The sequence below is a fragment of the Leuciscus leuciscus genome (genome assembly GCF_965113295.1).
Source record: "Leuciscus leuciscus genome assembly, chromosome: 11".
NCBI classification, from domain to species: Eukaryota; Metazoa; Chordata; class Actinopteri; order Cypriniformes; family Leuciscidae; genus Leuciscus; species Leuciscus leuciscus.
The window spans coordinates 14,720,668-14,747,914 of record NC_138735.1 but is presented as its reverse complement, the minus strand read 5'-3'; the positions used below and the strand labels follow the sequence as shown (position 1 = coordinate 14,747,914).

The 27,247-nt window shown below is 38.4% G+C and overlaps 1 protein-coding gene across 1 annotated transcript in view; it reads left to right on the top strand.

The window, feature by feature from the left end:
* pou6f2 (POU class 6 homeobox 2) overlaps positions 1–6,304 on the top strand; it is a gene marked incomplete at its 3' end in the record, with an annotated part of 121,139 nt that extends 114,835 nt beyond the window's left edge. The window contains exons 9-10 of the mRNA XM_082183998.1: positions 55–223; positions 5,800–6,304. Of these exons, the coding sequence (XP_082040124.1) occupies positions 55–223; positions 5,800–6,304 (674 nt within the window). The remainder of the gene's footprint in view (positions 1–54; positions 224–5,799) is intronic.
* Between the last annotated feature and the right edge of the window lie 20,943 nt (positions 6,305–27,247).

The window sequence follows — 27,247 nt, the reverse complement described above, 5'->3', positions numbered from 1 at the left end:
GAATCCGTGTGAATGGAGAGTTGCAGCTTTATTCTTTTCTCTTCTGTTTTATAGACCCTCAGACTGCACCCAGTGAGGTGGATGGTGTAAACCTGGAGGAGATTCGAGAATTCGCCAAAGCGTTTAAAATTCGCCGGCTGTCTCTGGGTCTGACTCAAACTCAGGTGGGACAGGCTCTCAGTGCAACTGAAGGACCAGCCTACAGCCAGTCTGCCATCTGCAGGTATGGAGGTCACCAAACAGATCAAAGTGTAATAGCACATAAAAAAAAATATTATATTATATTATATTATATTATATTATATTATATTATATTATATTATATTATATTATATTATATTATATTATATTATATTATTCTAAAGTAGCTTTTTATTTAAAAATAAATAGTAGTACCCAATTTATATTTCATCACAAATAATTAAGATGTTAAAGAGAGATGTTAAACGTTCATAACTGGTGAGCAATATATGTCAGATACATCCATTTTATTCCAGTCTGTGCCCGTCTCGACTCATGTTTGTACGGTCTATATGAAAAGATTCAGTTACTAATGTAAAATACATCAGCTTTGGTATTACAAGAAGCACTTAAACCACTTAATAATTTCTAAGGTCCAATGCCATGTATTCACATGACATTTAGCTGAAAGGAACTTGACAGGACTTTTAATAAAACGTGTTCCACAGTGCAAACTAAACTAGGACATTATGTAGCATGAGTAAATGAAATATTTAACATCATCATTAGAGCGCTATTTTGTGTGTGTGTGTGTGCATTTTGAGGAGTTCAGTAGTTACTGTATAATACATCAGGGGGCAATTTGCACCAACATACGGACAAATGTGATGTTAGATTACATTTATAAAGGATGCACAATATCTTATCACACAGAACTATGAGGCCTGGGCTATTAGACATAAATAAGAATAAGAAAAGAAAGGATAAAGCACAAAACCTATTGTGCAACTACTGCATGATCAATGATAGACCCAAAACTTTTCTGTTGACTCAAACTCAAGCTAACTTGTTTGGGTCCAAAATGTTGAGTTGCAGGTACAGATAAACTGATTTCACATAAATTCAAAGAAAAATATGTTTTAATAAAATATGTTTTAGCATTTTTTTTTTCTTGTTGAGCTTGATGAATGCAGTTTACAGATTAAGACTATTTAAATATATTATTTTTGGTAATTACAATTAGTTGTTTACTACAATAATTTGAATACAATTAAAAAAAAATTTATTTTCTTACTTCATTTCGATAGTCCACTTTAGACATTCTACGAACTATAAGTAACTTTGCAACTACATGCCAAGTAACTCTCATTAGAGTATTAGTAGACTATAGTAGGTTAGGGTTAGGTGTTCGGGTTCGGGTTAGTAGAATAATTTGACATGTTGTTGTAAAGGTACTTATAGTCAGTAGAATGGGGGACCCTCAAATTAAAGTGTTAGCAGATATTAAGCAGACAGTCTACTAATACTGGTAGTTGACATGTAATTAAAAAGTTACTTACAAAGTTAGTTAGTAGAATGTCTTAAATCGACCGAAATGAAGAGTTACCATGAATTATTTGAATTGTGTGATACATTGTTATCAGTATATCTAACATTTATAATACTTCTCACAACAAAAACATGGGAGTTGTACCTGCAATACTCTAGAAAAGTAATTGAAAGTGTGCCCTATTCAACAAAAGTACATAATAAGCAATATGAACAATACTCTAGATAATAAAGACACATTAATTGCCACTTGAAATAAAATTCCTTGTTTGAATAAACTCTGATCTTTCCGCACAATGTCTCCATGTGCATTTTAATGCTTATAGGATTGTAAAAGGCTTATAGTTTGTCTGATGAGACACTTGTGTTTATCTGACATGCCGCTGTCGCACGCTTGTTAAAATTTCATCATATCAGCAACGAGCGACCGATAAAACCTGAAACCGTCGGGTGGGGGGAGAGTGCGGGAATTCCTTATGAAGCTTCAAACTAGTGCAGAAAGTCTTAAAAATCCTGCATGAAATATTTAGCCGCATGCATTATTTAGATATTTATAGCATACATTAAAAGCCATTAGTTTCCAAAATAAACAGGTGATGTGATGTTTTTCTCTATATGCGTCCTTTCATCTCGTCAGAAAGGAAGGGGGATTTTTTTTTGCATTATTTGTTCATTTGTATGACATTGGACATGACAGTGTGCAGAGCGTTTTTGGCTTTAAAGGCAGACTTCACATGCTTTAGTTTAGTTAACATCAGCAGAGACAAGAGGGGAAAGAGGTGAACGTGCTTTCGCTTGTGAGTGTGTGAGCTCTTGGGGCTCTTGTAGTCTTTGCTCAGTCAAACTCGGCCTGACAGATGTCTCTATCTTGTCCGATCTCATAGTTCAGAGCGGAAAAAAGCATTATTGGTTCGTCTGAACAATCAAAAAGGTGCATCGTCAAACTGATCAGAGACAGGGGTCATTATTAAAGCCCGGAGAATCCAGATGCCTTATGACTGATGTGAAGCATTTGACATCAATGGAATGAAATCATAAAATACACGTTTGACATATTCAGTTTATTGAGAATAACATATTTTTAAGAATGCAATAAAATCGAAATCATATTATTAAACTCATTTGCTCCCTCATTTATTTAAATCAGTTAAATACACCATACAAATTAGATTTTATGCAGCACGGTTCACGGCCTTTTCTCTTTTGCATGCACCGTTGCACACAGACGCTCATAAGATGTCATATCATCACATAATTGCGAGATGGGAATCGCTTTTCCACTTTTAAGCTGTGTGGATTTACAACATTAATCCACACCGAAACACTGGATTCACATCAATGATTCATGTCTCAGGCTGCAAAGCTGCCATCTATAATTTGCACGACAAATTGGGCAGAAGAGCTGCTTAACATGACTGTATTTATATTTAATCGCACCTACTTTCTCACTGCCTTTTGATTCATTTCTGGCTCAAGGCTGTCCTCTGTATTCGCCTCAAAAAACATTTCCGGACATCTTTTGAATGGGGAGAGTGGAGAGAATTGTAACATATGCATTCATTAAATGTTCTGCCCAAACTTTTTTAATTTAGTTTCAAACATCCTTGAAAAGTAACTGTTATTACAGTCAATTCAATTTATTATTTATTAGAGTCGGAAACTATATACATATTTCTGTTAAAAAATATAAGTCAAGTCAAGTCACCTTTATTTATATAGCGCTTTTTACAATTCAGATTTTAAGCTTTACAGTGTTAACAGGAAAATACAGAGTTTGTTTCTGCTGTACAGCAGATCTAGAAGAAAATAGTGTCATAGTCCATCTTAAGTAAGTTCAGTGATGGTTCATTTTTGTTGTAAAAAAGTTATTAATTTAGTTTATTTATATATATATAGCCGCTCTGGAGAAAACAGTGATGTCATCGTCCAGCTCAGTTCAGTTCTCATATAATGGTGTCAATGCCCATTTTTAAAGGAATTTATTCAGCAAGGATGCATTAAATGAATACAAAAAAAGTTACAAAAGATTTCTATTTCAAATAAATGTTGTTCTTTTAAACTTTCTATTCATCAAAGAATCCTGAAAAAAATGTTTGCACTATTTCCACAAAAATGTTAAGCAGCAACTGTTTTTAACATTGACAAAAATAATAAACGTTTCTTGAGCAGCGAATCAGCATATTAGAATGATTTCTGAAGGATCATGTGACTCTTAAGGCTAATAATTCTGCTTTGCCATCACAGCAATAAATACATTTTAAAATATATTAAAATATAAAACTGTATTTTAAATTATAATAATATTTCATAAGATAATTTTTTTAGTGTATTTTGATATAAGAAATATATTGCTAATATTGCTTAAGTCAGATCTCAAAATAGCACAAAACCTTATCACAATTATGAAATTTATGTACGATTTGAATTTTGTCAACAAATAACTGACCAATTACAATACCCCCCCCCCCCCCCCTTCTTTTTTTTTTTCTTTAAAAATAAAATAATGTAGTCACTACTAAAACCCACTCAGTTTTATATGGATTTGATAAAGTAGTGATTTTTTTTTTTATCCTGCATTAGCATTATTATATCCCTGCTGTCTCTCTTCAACCAGAAGCTGAAATATTTAACTTATTTCTGGTGTTACTGCAGTGAACAGGATCTAAAATTAAGAAATTGAATTATACATGACTATAAATAAGTCGGCATCTCAATATGCCTGGACTTTTTCCTGCTCAGTTGGCTTTAACAGGGTGCTGTCACTCATCTCCGTTCTGAAAAAAAATTGTCTTTTCGTTTGAGGACCTGGGAGAGCGAGGGCCTTTGCCCCCGCTTCAGGCGTCTTTTCAAATGCCAGTTAAGATTCCATCAAAGGCCTCCTCACAGGAGCCTGTCCAGGAGTTCAGGACCAAGAGAGACTGTGTGTTGTTTCAGAGAGCAGTAGTTCACCTCTCTCGGCTCCCTCAGCTGGGCTTTTCTCTGTCTGCCTGACAGATGTCCATGTGTCGGATAGGAGCGCAGGTCAGGGAACTCACTGAAACATCTCCCCATTAAAGACACACCTGGAAACCTCCACGTTCAGTGGAGTCTTTGGAGACAAAAGCTCTTGTATGGTTCTTCTGTAACTACAGTATATACTCTGTAGCTGGTTATACAGGCTGTAGATCAGTATCAGTGCTTCTCAAGGGGATTTTACATTCAATATCCTGTAGAGACGCACCACATTTATTTTATAATGATGTAATTCTAAATAATAATGAAAAATAAAATAATGGTATGGCTAGTTTCTTTCACAACAAACCTGTTTTTAGTTTTTGACCCACCAGTTTTTACTGCTTTAGAGACACATAAACAGCTTGTATACTACCGGTGTATCTATCCAAACTATATCTATTCAAAACAATTCCCATAGTTCAGTGTAACCCCAAATAAAGAGCCACATAGAGTACTAAACTTTTACCAGGCTTTTTTTTTTCTTTCTTGCAGCTCAAGTGGCTGTTGTGTGAAATGTAGCTTTACTTAGTTTAAACTAATGTAAAACTAGTAACCGTGACAAATTTTTCATTATTGTTTTTGTACAGAAAGCAAAGTTTCTACCTCAATTGCCAAGTAAGACCTAAATATTAGACTGATTTACCTCCCTGGAGACCTTAAACTTGCAGACATATTCAAAAGTGAAGGTGAAAATGTATTAGCATTAAACATTAAATGAGCATCAGGCTTGCTTGAGGAAGACGGAGAAGTTTTAGAAGTGTATTCAAATGTGTGTGCATTTGAGTGAATAATTTAAACCATTTTTGAATTAATAATGCATTTAATGTTTTATTGCATGCTAGTGTTATCCATTTGACAATATGTATTAAAATCTCTCACAGAAAAGAGAATTCCTAATCATATGTGATGCCATATGTGGCTTTGATTGTACAGAGGAGCTAGAGAAGGCAAATAAATGAATTCATTCTTTATGATATCAGTCAGGTGCTTGTTTGTATTTGGACCGGCCCGTGGAAGAGTCCTCTTGGTTCAATGCATCATGGGTACAGAGAGTCAACAAAAGCATAATTTGAAGGAACATTTGATGTCCTGGAGTGCAAAAACTAGCTCTTTTGGCTTAGATTCATTTGTTTCCCAGCACGCAACAGCTGAAGCAATGCAGTAGAGGCCATAAAACTCTCTGTCCCATTGGCTGCTTGGACCAAGAGACCCCTTCTGGGCAACTGGGTCAGACAGGAAACCCCTCACCCGGTCTGGGCACTTGAGTAAGCTTGTTCTCTCTCAATTCTCCCCCAGACACACCATCCTGAGAAGCCACTTTTTCCTACCACAGGAAGCCCAAGAGAACACTATAGCTAGCAGTCTGACAGGCAAACTGAACCCTGGCCTTTTATATCCTGCCAGGTTCGAGAAGTTGGACATCACCCCAAAAAGCGCCCAGAAGATTAAGCCCGTGCTGGAGCGCTGGATGGCCGAGGCGGAAGCCCGCCATCGCTCCGGTATGCAGAACCTGACCGAGTTTATCGGCAGCGAGCCCTCCAAAAAGCGCAAGCGGCGGACCTCTTTCACGCCGCAGGCTCTGGAAATCCTCAACAGCCACTTCGAGAAGAATACTCACCCCTCCGGTCAAGAGATGACCGAAATCGCGGAGAAACTGAACTATGATCGCGAGGTGGTGCGCGTCTGGTTCTGCAATAAGAGGCAAGCGTTGAAAAACACTATTAAGAGGCTGAAACCCCCCGAGCTCGGGCCGATCGCACCAATGGACCCTCTGGCCGATAATATGGAAGAACATCCTTAGCTCTGAGGCGAACACACACCGATGGCGAAACTTCTGATGTTGTGGACTTAAACCTGGACAATTAGTATCCGATGCATCGTCGACTGGACGAACTGTCGACAAAGACAAAAAGAAATATTGTCAGTGTTATCATCACAAAAAGCAAAAACCAAAAAAGTCAAGAAAAAAGAGAGTTAAAGTACTGATTCATTAGCAGTGTGTGAGGATTAAGAACAAGGATCATATTTAAATCAAGGATGGTGAAGAAACTACTTACCAAAGTTTGTTGCATCTGATTCCTGAGGTTTTTTAATTGTAAATGTGTTTTACATTTTTACATTTTTACGGGGGGAAATGGCACACAAAAAAAAGAAGAAAGAAAGAAAGAAAATGATTTGTGTAATGGGGTTGGTGGGTGTGACATTGAATCTTTGTCTTATTTTATCTCTTGGGTTTTTATGTAAATATTTCTGGTAATCTGTCACCAAATTGAAATCACAAGTTCCAAAAAATATCTTTGGGAAGTTTATTGTCACGTTTCTGCTGTCCATATAAGGCCATTGTCAACTGTGTCATCTCGCTCTGTTCATAAACATTAAGGCATCTGTCATAAAAGACTGCACTTGGGAGGAATATTTTGCAAAGAGATTCTCAGTGAACATACCATAGATATCCACATTCTTTGCAGCTGTGATTAAAGCTATTTTACGGTGTTGCCAAAGCCTCCTAGCCAAAGATCAAGGACATTGCCTGAACCTTTCTCAAACCATTTTATTCATGTGATCGGATGTTTTTATTTTTTGTCACACTCAACTAAAAAAAAATTATATATATATATATATGAGATGAATTACTTTATTTCACTTGGGTTATGCAAGTTATCTTTTGTCCTCATCTTTTAATTTTTGGTGTTTAAGGTATTTTTTTTTTTGGCTTTGTGCAAAAACTCAATTGTGTCAGTCAGAAAGACTTGCTCAGATGGAAGAAAGGACTGGAAAATGCTCATTTTTGATGTAAGCCAAACATTTTACTGAATATAAACATTAATATATATAACAAATAATTCATTGTCCCAAATACACCATCATACACACCTACAGCCTATCTTCCGGTTACATTTACAGTAATTTTATGAATTATTTTCTTGTCTCTTTTTTATTTTTTTGTATAATTCTTATATTGTATCACTTCATACTTAAAGACAAAAACAATAAAAAGATGTCCGTTTACAGGTCAATTTAAATATTTGTTTCCTGCAACATTAAAAATAAAAATAAAAATAAAAATTGGTTAGCTGTATGGCATTAATATATTTAACTCAAACACAGTTATCAAAAGTTGCTAAAAACTACTTAGTGACGATACTGTTGATATTCCTTCCTATACAATTTTGCTATTTAATTCAGTCTGTATCTGTCCATCAGCAATGAACAGAAAATGCCCAGAACAGAGAAAATCTTTTGAGGTATTTATTCAAGTACATCACAATGGACATTTGCCATAATTATAGTGAAAAAAAAATATACCGAAAAATTGTCCGGCTTCTGGCAGCTGTACGCAACCGATATCTTGACTCACATTAAAAGAGCTGTCTAATTACATTAACTCAACTCGTATTGTATAATATGACATTCTCCCAGCTCGTTCATTTCCATGAATTCAGAAGCATGGCATCTTTGTATGGTTGCAGAGACAGGACGTCTTAAGGTATACACGCTTACGAAATAAAGCTGTAACCAAAAATTAAAACCAAGAGACAAAAATCTGCGTTCTGCCTTTGCTCATCTTTTCAATGCTGGACCAAAGCTCAATAGTTATATGCACATTGTACAGAGAAATGGCTAAATGTCGTTGACAATCTTGAAATATGTAACTGATTGAAGAAAATTGATTAAATGGAGTATATCATAAATTACCTCAGCACTGTCCTGCTAAGTAGTGAGCAATGTCATAACATGATACTTTTCTGCAAAGGTTCACAACAAACCATAATGGACTTGTGTATATGTTTGTAAGTAGTTTTTATGACCGTCATAGATTGATTCTCACCTGCTTTTCTTTACGATGTGCTTTCCAGGGTCACGTGTATAGAGCAGACATAGTTTCATGACTTTCTTCTTTTTTTATTGCTTAGTTTCTGCATTATGTTTGTTTATCCCCTTTCACTATGTAAGATACATTTTTGAGTTTGATTGCCCGGAATTGCCCTGTATAAATGGGGAACAAAGAAAACTTTGTGGTTCAACTCAATTGTTTTCGAAAGATGATGGGAAATCTTTTGAGATTTATTGAAGAACACACACACACACACACACAGACACAGTCGAGTTTGAAACGTTAACGTTGTTATTACTCTCAAGACCTCGAAACCAAAGCTGTTTAACCTGCTAAGGATGCTTTAAATTTTATAGACTGAAAACTGTATGTATTATATAGAGCAATATCTGTTCGGTCAGTTAAGCTGCACTTTGTGTATTTCTTAACAGCTTCAAGTCTGTCACATTAATTTGTACCATAATAATTAATAATAAACAATTGTTTGAGATGAAACACAATGGCTGCATTTCTTACTGAAGAATATTTTACACAGCAAAACAAAGTAGAAGAAACAAAGATTACTTGATTCACTTAAAAATCCTGTTTTAAAGTTTAGTACCAGAATTAAAAGAAGAATATAGGCCTACAGAGGGGATAAAATCCACTTTTACCAAGCAAGTGAATACTCAATGATATTAATTATTACACCACTCTCTTGAATACTTGATTCTGATTAGTTAATAGTGGCATTCCGCTTTCTGTTATTTTTATTCTTCCATATGGTAATGCTGTTTGTACATCAGTCCGCTCAGGTAACTGAACCCAACACTATTTTAATGTCTCATAATATTTGTTTCACATAATCTTGTCGCTATGCTGAATTTTTTTAATTAAAAAAAAAAAAAAATTACATTGGATTGGACTTTTTTTAGGGGAAGCTTTAAGAAAAGGTAAGATTAAATCTTTTCAATTTAAATCAATATTGCATAGATTTATTCGATCAATATGGTAAAATAAATTCCTTAAAAATGACAGTAGATCCCTGATCCCTCAGCGGCTGACATTATCCCATAGGCCAACACATAGAGCTATTCCACAGGGCTGTTGAATGCTTGATTCTGATTGGTTGACGGATGTACTAAGGTGTCCAATTATTTTCCAGTGAACGCGTAGCTACAAAGTAGTTCTAGGCCTTTGGACCACATTACCGTTCCATATCACTACGCCAAAATAATTGTTCGTTTATATAAATATATATATATATATATAATTAATAGTTATTTCAAAGGTCTTAAGCAAAAGAACCAAAACCCACTATTGATTCAGCATTACAAAGTGATATTTTATCAACATCACTTTTGCACCCTCAGTTAATGTTGAAACTATATTGAACATTGAACAAATAATCAATGGTAATATTGTTGAATCAACATTAATCACTATGATTGATTCCACATCACCGATGCTGAATCAACACTGAAATTAACTAAATAATCAATGGTAATATTGTTGAATCTAAATCGCTGCTGTTGAATTAACAAAAATAATCTTTGGTAATATGGTTTGATCAATGTTACAATGTTGATTCTAAATACATTTTGTTGAAACACTGAAAATACAACTGAAATGGAATGTCAAACAACGTTGCCATCTGATGTACCAAGTTATTGTTGAAACAACATAAATATTTCAACTACACTTCAATGGTGCGTCAACAAATCCCTGACCATTTCAAAATTTGGCGAAAACCTTTTAAAATATAAATGACACCTTTCCAGCAGTTGAGTCAATTTATTTGATTCAATCAATCAATGACAAAAATATATTAAAAGATCATTCTTTAAAAAAGAAAGGGGGAGAAATAGGACAAAAGCATTTCAACCTTTAAAAATAAAATTGGCTTCAGAAGTCTGATGTCATAACTACAGGTGTTCCAACGGTTCAGGTTTTTAAAAATCTGTCTTACATCAGACTACTGCCTCTTTTCCTTTGGGTTCTCTGAAATCTGAAAAAGAAAGCATGATGTTACTCAAGAACAAGTCAATTCAGTTGCCATACAGTCACATTCAAGAATGTTAATATACTAAACACAATATGATTTACTTTTTTTTTTTAAGTTGCTGAACACAAAATATTCTAACTACGATTATAGTATCGTTAAATTCTGTTTATTTAATTTATTTTACTAAAATCTATTAATGCTTCAATATCAAAAGAAAGCACTATAGCAGGGGTGTCCGATTTTATCTCCAGCCCTGATTAAACACACCTGAGGGAGCTAATCAAGGTCATTAGGATCAATGAAAAGCTTAGGTTTTTTCAATGAAAATTTCTTTAAAGGGATAGTTCAGCCCGAAATGAAAATTCTGTCATAATTTACTCACCCTCAAGTTGTTCCAAACCTGTATGAGTTTCTTTCTTCTGTTGAACACAAAATAAGATATTTTAAAGAAAAACCAAGCCAACCAGAGAGTTGACGGTGCCCATTGATTTCCATAGTAGGACAAAAATACCATGGAACTCAATGGCTACCATCAACTGTCTGGTTACCAACATTCTTCTCTCTATCATCTTTTGTGTGCAGCAGAAGAAAGAAATTCATAAAGGTTTGGAACAACTTGAGGGTGAATAAATGATGACATCATTTTAATTTCAGGCTGAACTATCCCTTTGAAGCTGCAGATTCACCTTATTCACTCCTACTAAAGGAGCAATGTGCTCTGCATGCAAGTGCTGACGTGCGTTGGATGCAAGACATGGGCTATGTTTGCAGTGTAACATTCTTGCTCATATTCATGTGTCCTGCACTTCAAGAAATCTGTTAAATGACGTTAGAATTTTATTCAGGAAATTCCTAATAAACTTTACTAAAGCAAGATGCATTCTTTTTAAGAATGTAGAAAAATAGATGCTTTATTCAAACAGTTTAATAACTTTTTAATGTATCTAATTACAGTGAGTAACAACACAAATCAAACGCAAATAAGCACGCAAAACAAAGGAACAGAGAAATAAGGTGGATGTACCATTGTTTGAAACTGTGCTAGAGAAGTCATATAAGTATGTCATGGTGCTTCAACAAACAAGACTTTTGTATAGGATGCACCTATGTTTGTTTTCTCTCTAATGAGGAAGCATTAGACTACTGAGAAGTGCACATGCAAAACCAAAATGGGCGTTTACCAATCAGTGGCCAATTTCAAACTACAATAAATGTTTTTCAACCATTTTTCAATAGACTTGCTAAAATCATGAAGGCCCACCCCTAAACCAAGCCCTCCAGTGGATTAGAGCAAATCGGATAAAGCGGTTGAAAATGCCCATTGTAGTTTGAAAACGCCCCACTGATTGAGAAGCACCCACTAGTGTTCTGCAGAGATACATGCCTGAATGATCTTGTGCTCATCAACTACTAATCACTGTTAGTTCAATGTCACTGTCTCCACCCATGTGTGCTGTTGACTTTCATAAAAATTTCAATGCTGATCCAACACATTTTAAACATTGAAATGTCAATCTCAACCAAAATGATGGTTTGGATCAAAACTCAACATTGTATCAATGTCACCATGCTATCTGGGATTACTAACAATAGGATAGAAATGTCCATATTTTTTTCCCACTAAATGACCTTTTATTATCTATGGAAAGCACACTTTCTTTCTCCCGCTCGCTCTCTCTCTCTCTCTCTCTGCGCGCGCACACACATAATACAAACACACAGAGAAACTTCTTGTCAGCACTGCTGCCCTGCAATTTACTTTTTTGTTTCAATAAAAATAAAGCTATGACGTTTTTCAGTGGCGAGGTAATCGCTGTTTTTGAGGAGGCTAAATGTTAGTAGAGACACTGCTGCCAAACACTGTTAGAGCCGCACAGATTCGGGTAATTCACACATGCTTAATTGGCTCAAGCCTACGTTACTACCTCAAACATTATGTTATGGAATTAGCAATGGAGGCTTGGAATGAGATGCGTAAGAAATTAGTTCTAAGAGCGTTTTACCGACAAAAACCTGACAAATGTCCTGAAATACAACATCTGAACAATATTTTGACGTATGGTAATCACGGTATAAACAGAATAAATGACTTCAGTCTGCTGAATTATTGAAATTCAATGGACACTTTACTTAGCCTACGTATTAAGTTGGAGAACGTCTCGGTTACGTATGTAACCCTCGTTCCCTGAAGGAGGTAATGGAGACGTAGTCAACGTGTCAACTGATTGGGATCACGCTTAGGGAGCCTGTCATCTTCGAGTATTGATAAAAAGAGCCAATGCACACATTGGCGTGCAAGCTTTGCATTCACGCTCCGCCCCGACGCGCACCACTTGTTTTTCGCAGAGGAGCTGAGCGGAGCCCGGAGTCAGCGGTGGTCCAGCAATAGTGGTGATGGGACTACGTCTCCGTTCCCTCCTTCAGGGAATGAGGGTTACATACGTAACCGAGACGTTCGCTTTCAGTCGCTCACGTTCGACGTAGTCGACTAACGTGGTATACATGTGGAGGACACACATATGGACTGGGCGTTACCAGGCAGTACAACATATGGGATGTCACTGAGGTGGCTCCAACCTATAACGGGGGAGACACACCGGTCAGTGACGGCAGAGGGGGCTCTGCCAAGGGAAAGACACAGGCTCGCCAAAGGGAGCCGTACCATGGAAGAATACACATATGGGATCACGCCGTAGGGATCACAACATATGGGCCCAGCCTAGCACAGGTTCCACCAGTGCATACGAGTGCTAGGCCTGGCATGGGATGCTCCGCCACGTCCGTTGCCGAAGGGTGTGAAGGAACTCGACAGGGTTCAGCTAAGAGGAACTCTACTGGAACAAGAATGGCGCACGTATCTGGTACATAGGAGGGGAATGGCGCAGCAAGCCGACACTTCGAACTGGGCTTACAGTGTAACTGGCTTCATGTGAAGGGAGCACACGGGAAGCAATCGGCTCGACACATAGGTTATTTTTCTAGCGAACATGTTTGGTGTCGCCCAACCCACAGCTCTACAAACATCGGTCAGTGAGGCACCCTGTGCCAATGCCCAGGGAGAAGCTACACTCTCATTTTAGAGGAGTGGGCTCGCAACCCAGGGGGGCATGGTGCGTCTTGGGATTGATACGCCAAGACAATGGCATCCACTATTGTTAGGGTGTACCGTCGGTGAAGGTGTAAAATCAATGACGATGGAGAAGAATTTTCAATCCAGGGTGTATATTTTGGTGCAAAAGTGATTCCCAAGCAAAAATATATACAGTAACAAAAACTAAGGCTAAATAAATAAATAAATATATATATATATATATATATATATATATATATATATATATATATATATATATATATATATATATATATATACATACATACATAAGAGGTTCACATGTATTCTGGCTATGCCAATATCCAGGCCCAAAAATACAAGGAGTGATCCCACACTCCAAACACTCTCCTAAAAATGCCTACCAGGAGCCCTTTTATAGAGTTAGGCTCCTCCCACTTCTGGAACATACCATGTATAAATAAATGATCATTTTAAAGCAAGATAAAACTACACAAATATTTTAAACAAATGGTATTAACATGCAACCTATGCATAACACTATTAATTACAAAATGATGTCTCAACATTGCAAAGGAAAATGTCTGAGAAATGATAATTTCCCTGATTTCCCCCTGTGATGTCACTGACAATGAAAGTGCCCTTCCAATTGGGCAATTAGAAGCTTTAAAATGGCAGCCGTCGCTGCACATGGGTTTGCCAGTAGAGAGGTGACCCACAATGTGAGTATAACAGTATTTTATGTGTATATGTTAGTTTGTTACAGGGGAAATAAACTGTTAACATTTGTAAATGAGTTTGATGTGGTTTCTTTGAATGTTAAATCATATAACAAAACAAAACATTTAGCATTGAGACAAAACAAACAACCAACAAAAGAAAAGAAAATTATATAAAAAAAAATGGAACTAAGCAGAGAGCCTATCACACCACCTAAACAGAAAAATAACCACACATCTAGTATACGATGTTATTTTGCCAGCATGTAGATTGTGTGTGTGTATTGGTGTAAACTGTTTATGGGTGTACATGCACTTCAGCAGTCCTTTCAAAATAAAAGTCCTTTTAGTCTTAGGTCACAGGCTCTCTGTGATACCTATCTTTTTGTTTTTCAGTGGGCCAACCTCTGCTTGGAGACAGCCTTTCCCTTCTGCTGGTCTCCATAACAGACAAAGAGCTGGACTGAGGTCTTGTGGCTTTGCGTTCTGTCCACGTTAACCGCAGGAGCGGACGGGACAGAGAAAAGCCAGGGCTGGGTCTGCCTCCTCTGGGACAGCACTTGCAGGTTCACCACCTGGTCCCTTTTAAGGGGAGAGGTAGGAACCTTGGGCACATATCCAGGCTGGGGTCTCAGGATAACGTGAGAGTTAGTCGGCCCGAATTCCAGGCACGATTCGTTGGCCGAAAATGTGTGCAAGTCCCCCACCCTCTTGATAGAGGTCAAGCAAGCAGGAGAACTGTTTTTAAAGACAGGACTTTTAACTCAGCTGCCTGCAGGGCTCAAAGGAAGGTCTCTGCAGTGCGGTAGCACCAGAGATAAGTCCCAAGAGGGTATAGAGGGGGTGCGAGGCGGATTCAGTCTCCTCGCTCCCCTCAGGAACCTGGCGATCAAGTCATGCTTTCCCATGGATTTCCATCCGCTGCATCATGATGTGCGCAAATATAGCAACATACACTTTGAGGGTGGAGAGAGACAGCCCTCGCTCCAACCCATCTTGCAGGAAAGAAAGCACAGAGTGATCAAACACCTTCGGGGGGTCTTCTCGGAAGAGAAGAACACCATTCAATGAAAAGGTTCCACTTCAGGGCTTAAGCAAGCCTCGTAGAGGGTGCTCTCACAGAAGTGATGGTATCTATGACCTGTTTGTGGTAGATCACCTAGAACCTCCGTGTCCTGTCCTTTCGGGACCAGACATGGAGGTTCCAGAGGTCTGGACGCGGGTTGGCACCCCGTCCCTGAGAATGTCCCAGAGGAATTGGTCAGGGAGGGAACATACGCTCGAGGGAATTAGGTCTGGTTGGACCAGTAAGGGGCAACTAGCAAGACCTACTCCTTCTCCTCCCTGTGCAAGAAGGCTCACTGGGGAAACGGATGTTTGCGGCGGCCCCGAGGCCAGATGTGTGCCTGTGTCTCTGTGCCGAGGGTTCTCTGCTCGGTCAGGGAGTAAACAACTGGCAATGGGACGAGTCTAGAGAGGCAAACAGATGTAACTGTGCGGCCCCGAAGTGGTCCCAGAACAGCTGAAATGCCTGGGGATGGAGTCACCATTCTCCCTGGGACATAGGCTGTCATGAGGCCTCATTGAGCAGGCCGGAAAATTAAGTGGAATGAAGTGACCTCAGAAGCTTCTGACTCCATAGGAGGAGGTGGCGGGCGAGTTGCGACATGTGAGGGAAGCGTAGCGCAATGGTCGCCATGTTGTCTATACAGACCAGTACATACTTGCTGAGTAGCGGCATTTTTCGGCGTCTCAAAGCAAGGTGTACTGCTAGCAACTCGAGGCAGTTGATGCCAATGCAGTCGGAGGCCCGCCCAGACCCCTGTTACTGCATGCCCGTTGTACATGGTCCCTCAGCCGGTGTTGGTGGACACTTGTTCTAGGGGAGGCTGGCCCGGATAAACAAAAGGTCTGATCACGGGCTGAGGGAATGGCGGCAGGCCAGGGTGGGGTCTGGGTCTGCCTATTGGGGTGGGGCATGGTAATGGGGACTCCACCTTCGCAGATGAAGGCGAGTCTCCATCTCAACACCGTGATAGTCATGTTCTCGCAATGAGAACATGAACTATCCACAAAAGCTGCTTTAGCATGCTGTACTCCCAAACACGTGATGCAACTAATGTGACCGTCAGAGGGGGACAGGGAACGGCCGCATCCAGAAACGCACGGGTGGAATGACATCTTGCCCTTTCAGGAAATGAAAAACTCTCACCAGTGCCGGAGCACACAGGGGAATGATCGTGGCAACACTGACAGGGATGGTGCAGCCTGTACCAGTGAATAACTCACTTTCTTCGCCCTCAACCAGCTGTCAGACAAACAAACACAAAAAGGATTGCTGTTAGGACAGCAGTTGAGAGCTCAGAAAGCTCGCGACCACCGCTGCACTCGTCTCTGTAGAACCACCAGCACCAGAAGAGATTTCCAGAAGAAGCACCAACACACTCGCTCGTTGAATGAATCAACACTCTTCAGAGACACCGTCATGAAGACCGATCGGCTCCAAAGCAAAAGACAAGTGGTGCGTGCATCCACTTCCGTATTTATACCCGCGCTGCAGGGCGGAGCGTGGATGCAAAGCTTGCACGCCAATGTGTGCATTGGCTCGTTTTATCAATACTCGAAGATGACAGGCTCCCTAAAGCGTGATCCCAATCAGTTGACACGTTGACTACGTCTCCGTTACCTCCTTCAGGGAACGAGGGTTACATACGTAACCGAGACGTTCTCCAACTTAATACGTAGGCTAAGTAAATTGTCCATTGAATTTCAATAATTCAGCAGACTGAAGTCATTTATTCTGTTTATACCGTGATTACCATACGTCAAAATATTGTTCAGATGTTGTATTTCAGGACATTTGTCAGGTTTTTGTCGGTAAAACGCTCTTAGAACTAATTTCTTACGCATCTCATTCCAAGCCTCCATTGCTAATTCCATAACATAATGTTTGAGGTAGTAACGTAGGCTTGAGCCAATTAAGCTAACTGTGCGGCCCCGAAGTGGTCCCAGAACAGCTGGACCGCCTGGGGATGGAGTCTCCATTCTCCCTGGGACACAGGCTGTCGTGAGGCCTCATTGAGCAGGCCGGAAAATTAAGTGGAATGAAGTGACCTCAGAAGCTTCTGACTCCATAGGAGGAGGTGGCGGGCGAGTTGCGACATGTGAGGGAAGCGTAGCGCAATGGTCGCCATGTTGTCTATACAGACCAGTACATACTTGCTGAGCAGCGGCATTTTTCGGCGTCTCAAAGCAAGGTGTACTGCTAGCAACTCGAGGCAGTTGATGCCAATGCAGTCGGAGGCCCGCCCAGACCCCTGTTACTGCATGCCCGTTGTACGTGGCCCCTCAGCCGCTGTTGGTGGACACTTGCACGCCAATGTGTGCATTGGCTCGTTTTATCAATATTCGAAGATGACAGGCTCTCTAAAGCGTGATCCCAATCAGTCAACACGTCGACTACGTTGAACGTGAGCGGCTGAAATGGAACTGAATATGTAAGCGTAATTTCAAATCTTCCTTTAATAAAAATCAGCATTCCATATCATACTTTATCAACTTTATCACCTATATCAGACATGTGGCTTTTGGATCATTATCAGAAAGCTTATATACCCCCATTCTCAACTCATAGTGCAGGTTGTTCAACTTCCAACTTTAAAACAACAAAAGATTAGAAGCTTTATATAACACATATGAAACAACAAAAGGTTAGAAACTTTATATAACAACTACAAAACAACAAAAAGTATGCTGTATAATGATGATGGCAAATAATGGCCATGTAGTGATGGTAAATTTCTTGCACATATAGTTCAAATGGTGCCTCAGAAATCGTTGTAACGTAACAGTGTTGGATTAACAAGAGTGAAAATTTCAAACATTCGCTCTGCAAAACAATCCCATTTATCCTTTAAAAGACACATTGTCTTGCTATTTTAACCATGTTAAACCCTCTTTACTTCCCAGTGGTTTGTGTCTTCCTCTGAACAATAGCCGTCTTTCATTCTGTCCTCCGTAATGCGCCGTCCTTCCATGTAATCGCTGATATAAAGTGAAGAGTCACACACAAATGCTTTTCTCCTTACAGCCGAACAAGCTTTCAATGCTGAATTCACACCTAAAAGCAAACCGACGGCCCACAGGCTTCCAGGGTCAGCAGCAATTCATTTAGATTTCCATAGGGTCAATAGAAAGGAATCCATGCCAGGGTTATTTCGCATCAATATTTCATTTCTTTGCTGCAACAGATAACAATAATGAGCCGTCTCTAAGAGAGAAAGCACATTCTCTGCTGAAAGGCTTTTGAAAGTAAACTCTGAAGTTTGTGACGGCTTCTCTTGTCCATGAAGTCTTTGAAAGCTTGACTGGCTGGCAAATTGAAGAGCGGTAAATAAATAAATATTAATCATAAAGAAGCACACACAACATAAATTATTAACATTAGGCTGAGAACTGATGTTGAAGATGTTTGCGCTGTCCTTTCTTCCCTTCCTGCTCTTCTTTTTAAAAGTAGCAGATGTATTTTTTTTTTTCTTTTCTTTTGTTTTGTGTCCCATTTCATCATATTTGCCATTAGCTCTGTAATGAACATGCAGAGATGTGCTATTTTTGCAACCATAGACTTCAGCATTCAGACAGAAGCTTTTCAAAAACTTTGTCAAGTGGGAAGACATGGAGAGAGTACATCAGCTCCATTTTTGAACCAATTACAGGGATATTTTGCCAAATAAGCCAGTTTTCTAGTTTCTTCATGTGACTTGGGCACTGAAAGGAAGTGTAGTAGATGTGCTTGGAGTCCAAAAGTCTGAAACCATAATAATTAGCATTTATAATGTCATTTTTAAATTACAAACAATGTTATCAGCATAACAAATTGAGTGGGTAGAATTGAAAAATTAACATGAATCCTAGAATGTCTTATTTGGTGTGTTTGATTTAATGACAGCAGAACTCAAGTAGCATGAACTCCACAAGTTTGTGTCAAACCTCATGATCATGATCAACATTTTTAATCCTAGATGCCTTCTGTTTATTCCCAGGTGTAGATTAGATTTAGAATCTTAGATCAGATTATGATAGTTCACCCAAAAATTATAATTACCACATGATTTACTCACTCTCAAGCCATCCTAGTTGTACAGTATATGACATTCTTATTTCAGACGAATACAATCGGAGTTATATAAAAAAATACCCTGGCTCTTTCAAGCTTTATAATGGCAGTGAATGGCTGTTTCTGTTTTGAAGTCCATAAAAGTGCATCCATCCATCATAAAAGTGCTTCACACGGCTCCAGGGGGATAATAAAGGCCTTCTGAAGTGAAGCGATGTGTTCGTGTAAGAAAATATCCATATTTAAAACTTTATCGACTAAAATAACTAGCTTCCTGCAGACGGCCTACGCAAGTCGACTTGCGCCAAAAGAGTAACACTTGACAATGTATGACGTATGATGTAGGAGTAGTGTAAGCTTTGATGCCTCTCAAACCGCGTTTGTTTAAACCGCGACAAACTCAAGCTCCTCCGACATTTCTCTTTAAAAATTCTCGTTTTAGACTTCTAATTCGTGACTGGTGTTTTGTTTTGCTCTATCCTCTTCGCTTCCGCGTTCATCAATACGCCAAATCGATGCGTACGGCCGTCTGTCGGAAGCTAGTTATTTTAGTCAATGAAGTTTTGAATATAATTATTTTTCTTACACAAACTCATTGCTTTGCATCGTTCATGGTAGAGAAAGCTACACATACAAAAGTAACGGTGAACTCTTAAATGTAAACACAGCTTTTGTGTCTTTATCAGCTTTTCCATATCTACAGTATATACTGGCCCTGAAAATTATCACAAATACTTACCGCTTGCTCGATTTCTGTAAATCCTTTTTCATGAATGAATGAGTCTCTCTACCCGTTGCTTTATAGTTTTCTACGTCAACAGCTGCACTTTCACCACCTGCAGGTGAGGTCGACTAACAGCTATGGAGATTATCAATCGGCAATCTACTGATATTCCTGCCGTTCCCGGATGTCAAATGTTGAATTTTCTGTCGAATTTGAACCACTGAATTTTTGGAAGCGAATTTGTAAAGCGAAATAAAATGGACCGAAAATTGCCTGTCGAATATTGTAGGTTGTATTTTTAATGAATATTTTGGAAGTGAAATCTGAAAGGTGAATATGGGTTATTGAATTTTTAATGATGAAAACGTGTGTGAAATGTTTTGAATTGAAATATTAAAAACAACCATGTTGCATTTCAGCCCATAAAAATGCAAGCCCTAAAAATACAATGTATGCAAGCAGGGTTAATGCAATGCATCTTTTTTTTTTTTCAAGTAGTGCAGTTCAATAAGCTTTTTTGTTGCAAAAACATCCATAGATGTTATCAGATTTCAAAATCGATTAAGATTGTAAAAACTAGGGGTGGAACTTTATTTAATTTTTTTTTCTAAAACTAGTGCGTTTTCGTACGATCAACAAACATTTTCGTATACGATCAGCAAATCAAATCATAATTAATAACTCGGCCACTTGTAAAATAGTTTAATTTTCTTGTGTTATAGGGTTGGCCTGGTCACATTTACCTTCCAATGATGAAATTCCGCTGGCGACATGTTGTCATCTGATGGATAATAGGTGGCGAATCATTTTCCCTCGCAGATATCACGTCAGGGTTCAAGTTTGCTGAGCTTTAACCTGCATCTATGAATTTTTGGCTCACATTTGCCTCATTGGCCACTTGGAAGATGCTTAGTTTGACATTTGTGACCTTTGTGCTTCATACATATTGTACAATGTATAATGGACCTTCTTCTCCAACAAAAAATGTCTTATGGCCCTGCCATATGACATACGAATTTCATTTTAAAATTATGAATTTTCCAACAATTCTTGTTAGAATACTTGTTTCTGATTGGTCAAATGCAGTATTCTATCAAATAGTTGTATAATGACAACAATACGTTGTCCCAGGCACATTACTGTTATTAATTAGATATTAATTTAAATTCAATTTTCACATCTATTTATTGTTTTATATCATTAATGTGATAACTAAGACAATGTACAGTTAGCCAGTCATCTTCAGAACAAACCTTGAGCTAAAGCTGAATGGAAAAAAATCCTGACTAAAGCAATACAGATACCAATTAAATACAAATAACTTCTATGTAGTCTAATTTTGCCAAAACATTTTATGAAGGATACCTATGACTGCAAGGTCTATTTTTTTCTGGCTATAAATTGTAAGAACTTTAGCACAAGATGAGGTAGATGAATGCACCATGCTTGTTTTCACTCTGCTTTCCTAAATGTTTTCTTATCTATTATGAAAAACAGAAGTGTGTCTTGTGAACCAACTTCTCTTAAAAGCACAAGTCTCCATAATGCAGCGTATCTGGATCGATTTGTTCAGGGCAGTGAAAGCAATAATTATCCTCACGCTAGACTTCACGCTGCTTTTCAAAAGCAGAATCCTTTCATATTTACGGCTTGCTTCAATGGAACACGTTTCTGCTCAACTTCCAAGTGTCAGAAATTGCCCTGAGAGAGAAAGAGAGAAGGAAGACAAGAGGGGAGAAAACATTATGAAATGTCAGCAGCTCAAATGGATTACTGTTCAATATCAGTCAAGACACTCTGAAAAGGAAAGTGAGAGAGAATATTCGGCTGTGGGTGAATGTGCGCGCGTGTTTGCTTGATGCCGATGCTTTTTAAATTGTTCTTTTTGTTTTTCCATCAGCGGCGAGGTGCTCTCTTGGCTTATCTCCTCAGCAGTGGACGTGTGGCGGGACGATGTTCTGGGAAAATGAACTGTCGCCGTATCCCTTGAACGCGTCTGCCTCGCACACTCCGAGGCGCATACACAAATATATGGCCACTCAGGCATCTCTGCTGTTTGTGCACACCTTGTTGCCTCCGGAGGGGCAATTACCGATGCTCACAGCCTGTCTGAGGTGTCAGTGGATGGGCTCCCGTTCCAATCCTCTCCCTCTGTCCATCTCTCCTCTCCATTATCAGCAGGGTAAATAATGCCCCTTGCCTCTGATGCTGATGGAGATGTGACTGGGACAACAGATCCAATTGCCCTCCGCTCCATTTATCTTTAGCAGCTAAAGCGGCGTTTTAGCGTTCAGTAAGTTGGAGGTGAGACCAACAACAAACCTGCATGGCCTCTGGGATGCAATGCTACTATACATAATATTCTAGTTAATTGTTGCCTGTCATTTTTGGTCTGGAAATACATGCTCATTCTTGTGATTTAATATGCACAATGATTCAATTCAGTTCATTCTCATTCATGTCAAAAATATATATACATATATTTATGTTTTTTAAGTCTCAATCATGTCATTAATGATTAAAACTCTAGTACACTATTAAGCAGTCACTAAAATTACATGAATGAAACATACATGAAAATCTATAACTTTTTTTGTCTTGTGTGTCAGTCACTGGATTTCCTTAAAATAAGTGTGATAAGGTATTCAGTACAAAAAGTAAATAAATGTGATTTATTGCCCAGCGTCTATGTTAAGTACAGTATAGACCCGATATAGTCCGGCTATGAGTAACCCACTTCTAGTCAAAATAATCTTGAATTTGGTTACAAGTTGTTTTTGCCTAAATAACTTGCGAGATGTATGATATTCCATCATGTAAGCAAAGTCAACAGTGATTACAAGGTGTTTGGTTTTCAAGTTCTATGCGTAGCCTGTGTGTCTATTCTACGGTTAGACATCTATTACATTTTCACTGACAACCCAAATTTTGCCTTGTTTTAGCCTAGATGTCGGAGCTGTGTTTGGACGGCTATTAGACGTCTTTTAAATGCAACATTGCTTACTGGGTGGTTTACCACAGCAAAATCTAAAACCCTATGCTTAACTACCTGCATATCGCAGTCTAGGAATCACTGAAATAGAGGACATTTTTCCTACGGTCAAGGACAGTGTAGTTGACCACTGACACAACGATTATCATGATTTCCATCACTTTGTTTATGCTAATTAAAGTCACGATGTTACAAATGTTGTGAGTATTGACATATCTTTTCTTCCGTATTGTGACGTACAGAACTTCCCACTGAAACAGATTATTGAAAAAGAAAAACACGTGGAGCGGGGACTGGTTGTTGATTGGATGGAAGCAGATCTGAATGTGAACTGAGTTGATTGGACTAAATAATTTAAGTCAGACATACATCACCGGAAAGGTGATGTATGTCTGACTTAAATTATTTAGTCCAATCAACTCAGTTCACATTCAGATCTGCTATAGAGTTGTGATGTTTGACTAACAATAATGAGATGCATAGATTTTCTCTAAATTGATTTTGCTGACTTTAAATACTACTTTATGTAAATTCCCCATGTTTTCAAAATGTAGTTGTCACGTTTAATTGTTTAAGACATTGGATTCACTGTCAACTTGTCTTTTTCTGTTCTACAAGAGACAAGTGAGTGTCAAAATGAGCTGGAAACCCTCTGCCGCAGGAGACAGGTTGAGGGTAGAGGCTTTATGAAGCCCGTTCAGGAGGGTCCACTCATTAGTGGTCAGCTGCACATTGAACATTCGGACTCTCCTGTCCCCTCCTCTCCAGCCCCTGATGAAACCCTTTTCACCCACTCAGGGAAAGAAAATGGCTGCAGGAGGAGGAGAACATCTTAGAGGTGCATTGCACCGAGAGTCCTGGATGTCAACAGGCCCATAATGATACCTGATAGCCCCTGGAAAACACTCCTCTCTCTTTCCCTCGTTCCTTCTTTCTTTTAATTTCCCTCTTTTCCGTTTCTTAGAGCCCTTCTCGGTCCTACATGCCTCAGATGCGATGCACTTGAAAGCATAATTAGAGGTAAAACAGTAACTGTATCTCCATCATCCTTACACGTAACCATCTCAAAGTCCTTTGTTTTTTAAACCTCTCTCCTCAAAATTCTCCTTTTCTCCCTGACTTTTTGAAAAGCTGCTCAAAAGGAGGTGGGGGGAGTGAGAGGGTGAAAAGTGGGAGCAAGAGAGAAAGAGAAAACGCAAGAGAGTTCCCTCTGTGAGTCGCCAAGGTGCTCTCTAGTCCATTGTGCAGTGTGCTGTCAGGTTAAATTAGGGAGTACAGGCTCTGTGAGTGTAAAAAAATCAATACTTGATGGAAGATTGCTCCCCGGAAAATCTGTTTTGATTCCAGGATTAATTCTTGACCAAAGGCTCCGCTGAAATGACATGCCATTAGGGCCGAAAATGAACACATTCGGCAGTGGAAATTGGATGGAAATGTGTCAGGTGATTGCCCCGGCTGCTTGTTTTGCTCTCCTGGAGAGCGAGAGAGGAAGGGAGAGCGTGCGAGGGGGGAAAAGTGCGGCGCTAGAGGAAGGTGTGGCGGCAGAAAGCCTCGGATCCGCAGGCCCTTCGGAATCCATTTTCAGGCCTTCGACGCTGCCCTCCGGAGTATTCTCTGGGCCATTGTTGTCCGGCTCCTGCAAATGCACTCTGTGCAAGGTGAAATGCATTTGTCCACGGGCTGCATCTCTCCTGTGTGTTCCCTTAAAGCGCAAGATGAAGAATAGCCCATCTTAAAATAAAGCAGGGACCTCTTTTCTTTGTCTCTGTGGTGCGGAGGAAAGAAAGGAAAAATGCAATATTGATGAGTGTAATGTGTTTGTCATCACTTGTAGCGTAAAAAAACAACAAAAAAAAACAAGACCCTGCCAGCTATAATGTGGTTTAAAGGCATTATAAAGTGTTAGAACTAGTGTTAAAATTCTAAAAAGTAATCGATATAAATTCAGTTTATATTTATTTTTATGTATTTTAATGTTTTTTTTTGTGTAATCTATCATTTAAAAATAATTTATACATGTTTAAAAACATATTAATGCTTATTAAGAACTGCATCTAAATAGTTGAATTATGTACCTTCTTATGCATTCTATACCAATTTCCTAATTATTTCACTAGCTAAAAAATAAATATATATATTTTTAAGTTTTATTTAGAAATTATTTGTTCATTTATAAGTGTTTTAAATATGTTCCATATTTTGAAGGTAACTGTTTGTTCAAAATGAACAAAATTTAAATACTCAATAGTCATTACATCATCATAGCCTTCTTCCAAAACATGTGGTTTTTTTGTTTTTGTTTTTTTGTCTTACCCTGATTAACTATGGTAAGCCTATTATAAGTGTTTATATTTTAGACCGGGATGGTCTTCACGGGAAATTGCGTAGGGCGTACGCTAACTACATCACTCACCCTTGCATATTTGAAATGTTGGATTTGAAATGTTGTAAAAGCAACGTGGACTTTGCGTTTTTATTACTCAACAGATACATGTAGCTCTCTAACAGGGTTCGTTGTAAAGCATTTAATTGTGAAGGGTCATTTCATTGTGGTTGCTGTAGCACTGTGCTGGAATTTATTTTCATGGAAGTAGCCTACCATATTTATTAATGGGTAGCCTATACAGTATTCAGCTTGTCAGCTTGAGATCCTTTCCATAAACTGGTCGTAAGCCTAGTAGTAGGCCTATAGTGAATATGAACTGCAGGAAATTTGCCTCTCTATTTAGTTATGAGAAAGAACCATATTCATCCGCACAGTCACGCAGAGCCGAAGCGCAACCAAAGTAATTTTCTTCCGCAAAATGCATGCAGTTTTGTTTTTAACCGCCAGAGGGCCAAAAGTTACATAGTAAAACTTTAAATAATTAACTGTACCTAAATAGTACAAAGCATTCAAAATTACCTTAATAAAATATGCTAATTTCATCATTGCACTAGATACTTACAGGTAGCTTTTATGAGTGAATATGCTTTCAGCTCTGAAAGGCAGGGAGTATATACACATAAATATGTTTAAATTTGTTAAAATCCAAATTTTCTTATGTAGAAATTATTTGTACATTTATAAATCTTTTGAAATGTTTAATATTTAAAATTTTAATTACTGTAACTAAATAGGCCTAGTTGACTGCATTCAAATCAACCTACGTAAAATAGGTCTTTTATAATTATTTCGCTAGATGCTTACAGCGATGAGTGAGTGCACTTTCAGTTCTGAAAGTCTAGTAAGCTGAAACTTGCTTAGCTGTTTAACTTTTCCATTGAGTCTAAGCAGTAACATCACTGTATGTTTTTTTTTTTTATTATTAAATTTCACCATGGATTCCTGAGGGTTCCCAGTGCCTGTGATGAATTTGGATTTTCCACTCTGATATCAGCACTGAACAAAGTGCTAACGGTGAGGAAAAGAACCCTAAATGGATACATTTCTACCCACTGGGCAATAGAGGATGATTCTCTTCTCATAAAGCTCTCACCTGCTGTGCCACTTCACTGTCTGAACCATCACACGAGCTTGTAAGAATTATGAGACATAATTTATAACCAGGACCAAGCACTATTCACAGTTACACAAGGCACTTTGAGGATGACAGATGTCTCATGTAGAGCTTATTTTAAAAGTTGCATGCCTGAAAAGTATCCCTGTCCTGAAATAACCATAAAGATAAATGAGGTGTTTTAATTAGCATAATTGTAAAGGTCACAGTTCTGTTGAGGTAGATTAATCCTCTTCACATTACAGTACGGCTCTATTTAGCATATGTAACATAATACTTCAAAGAGTTGGACTAGCCAAATTAATTAGACTCCTCATTAAACATGGCACTTTTTGAGAGATAAAGTCTTGTTTCTTAAGTGTATTGACAGTTTAATTCAATGTATCTTATAAGGCTTTCAGTTCCCTCCTTTAATTTGACTAATTGCCCCAGTCAGAGTAGCTACGGGTAGGTAAAACAATCACTGTCAGCTCCTTTAATTTAAAATGAAGAGTTAAAAAAAATGTATTTGTGTCGTTGAGCAATGACATTAGCTAAACTAAATATGTTTTCACTTTCGATTAATTCATTGCAAACGGACTGTCCGATGATCAACTCAAATCAGTCTGTCGAAGCAGACACAGTTTAATATGAATCTAGCGCCATCTAGCGGTCATACACGACACATACTTGACTGGGCTCAACATAACACTTTTTTATTTACTTTGAATTTATTTGACTTTTTAAACTTTTTGTGTGCACAATTAATATTTCATTTTGGTAATATTATTCATATTAACGTTTCATTTTATAATATATATTTTA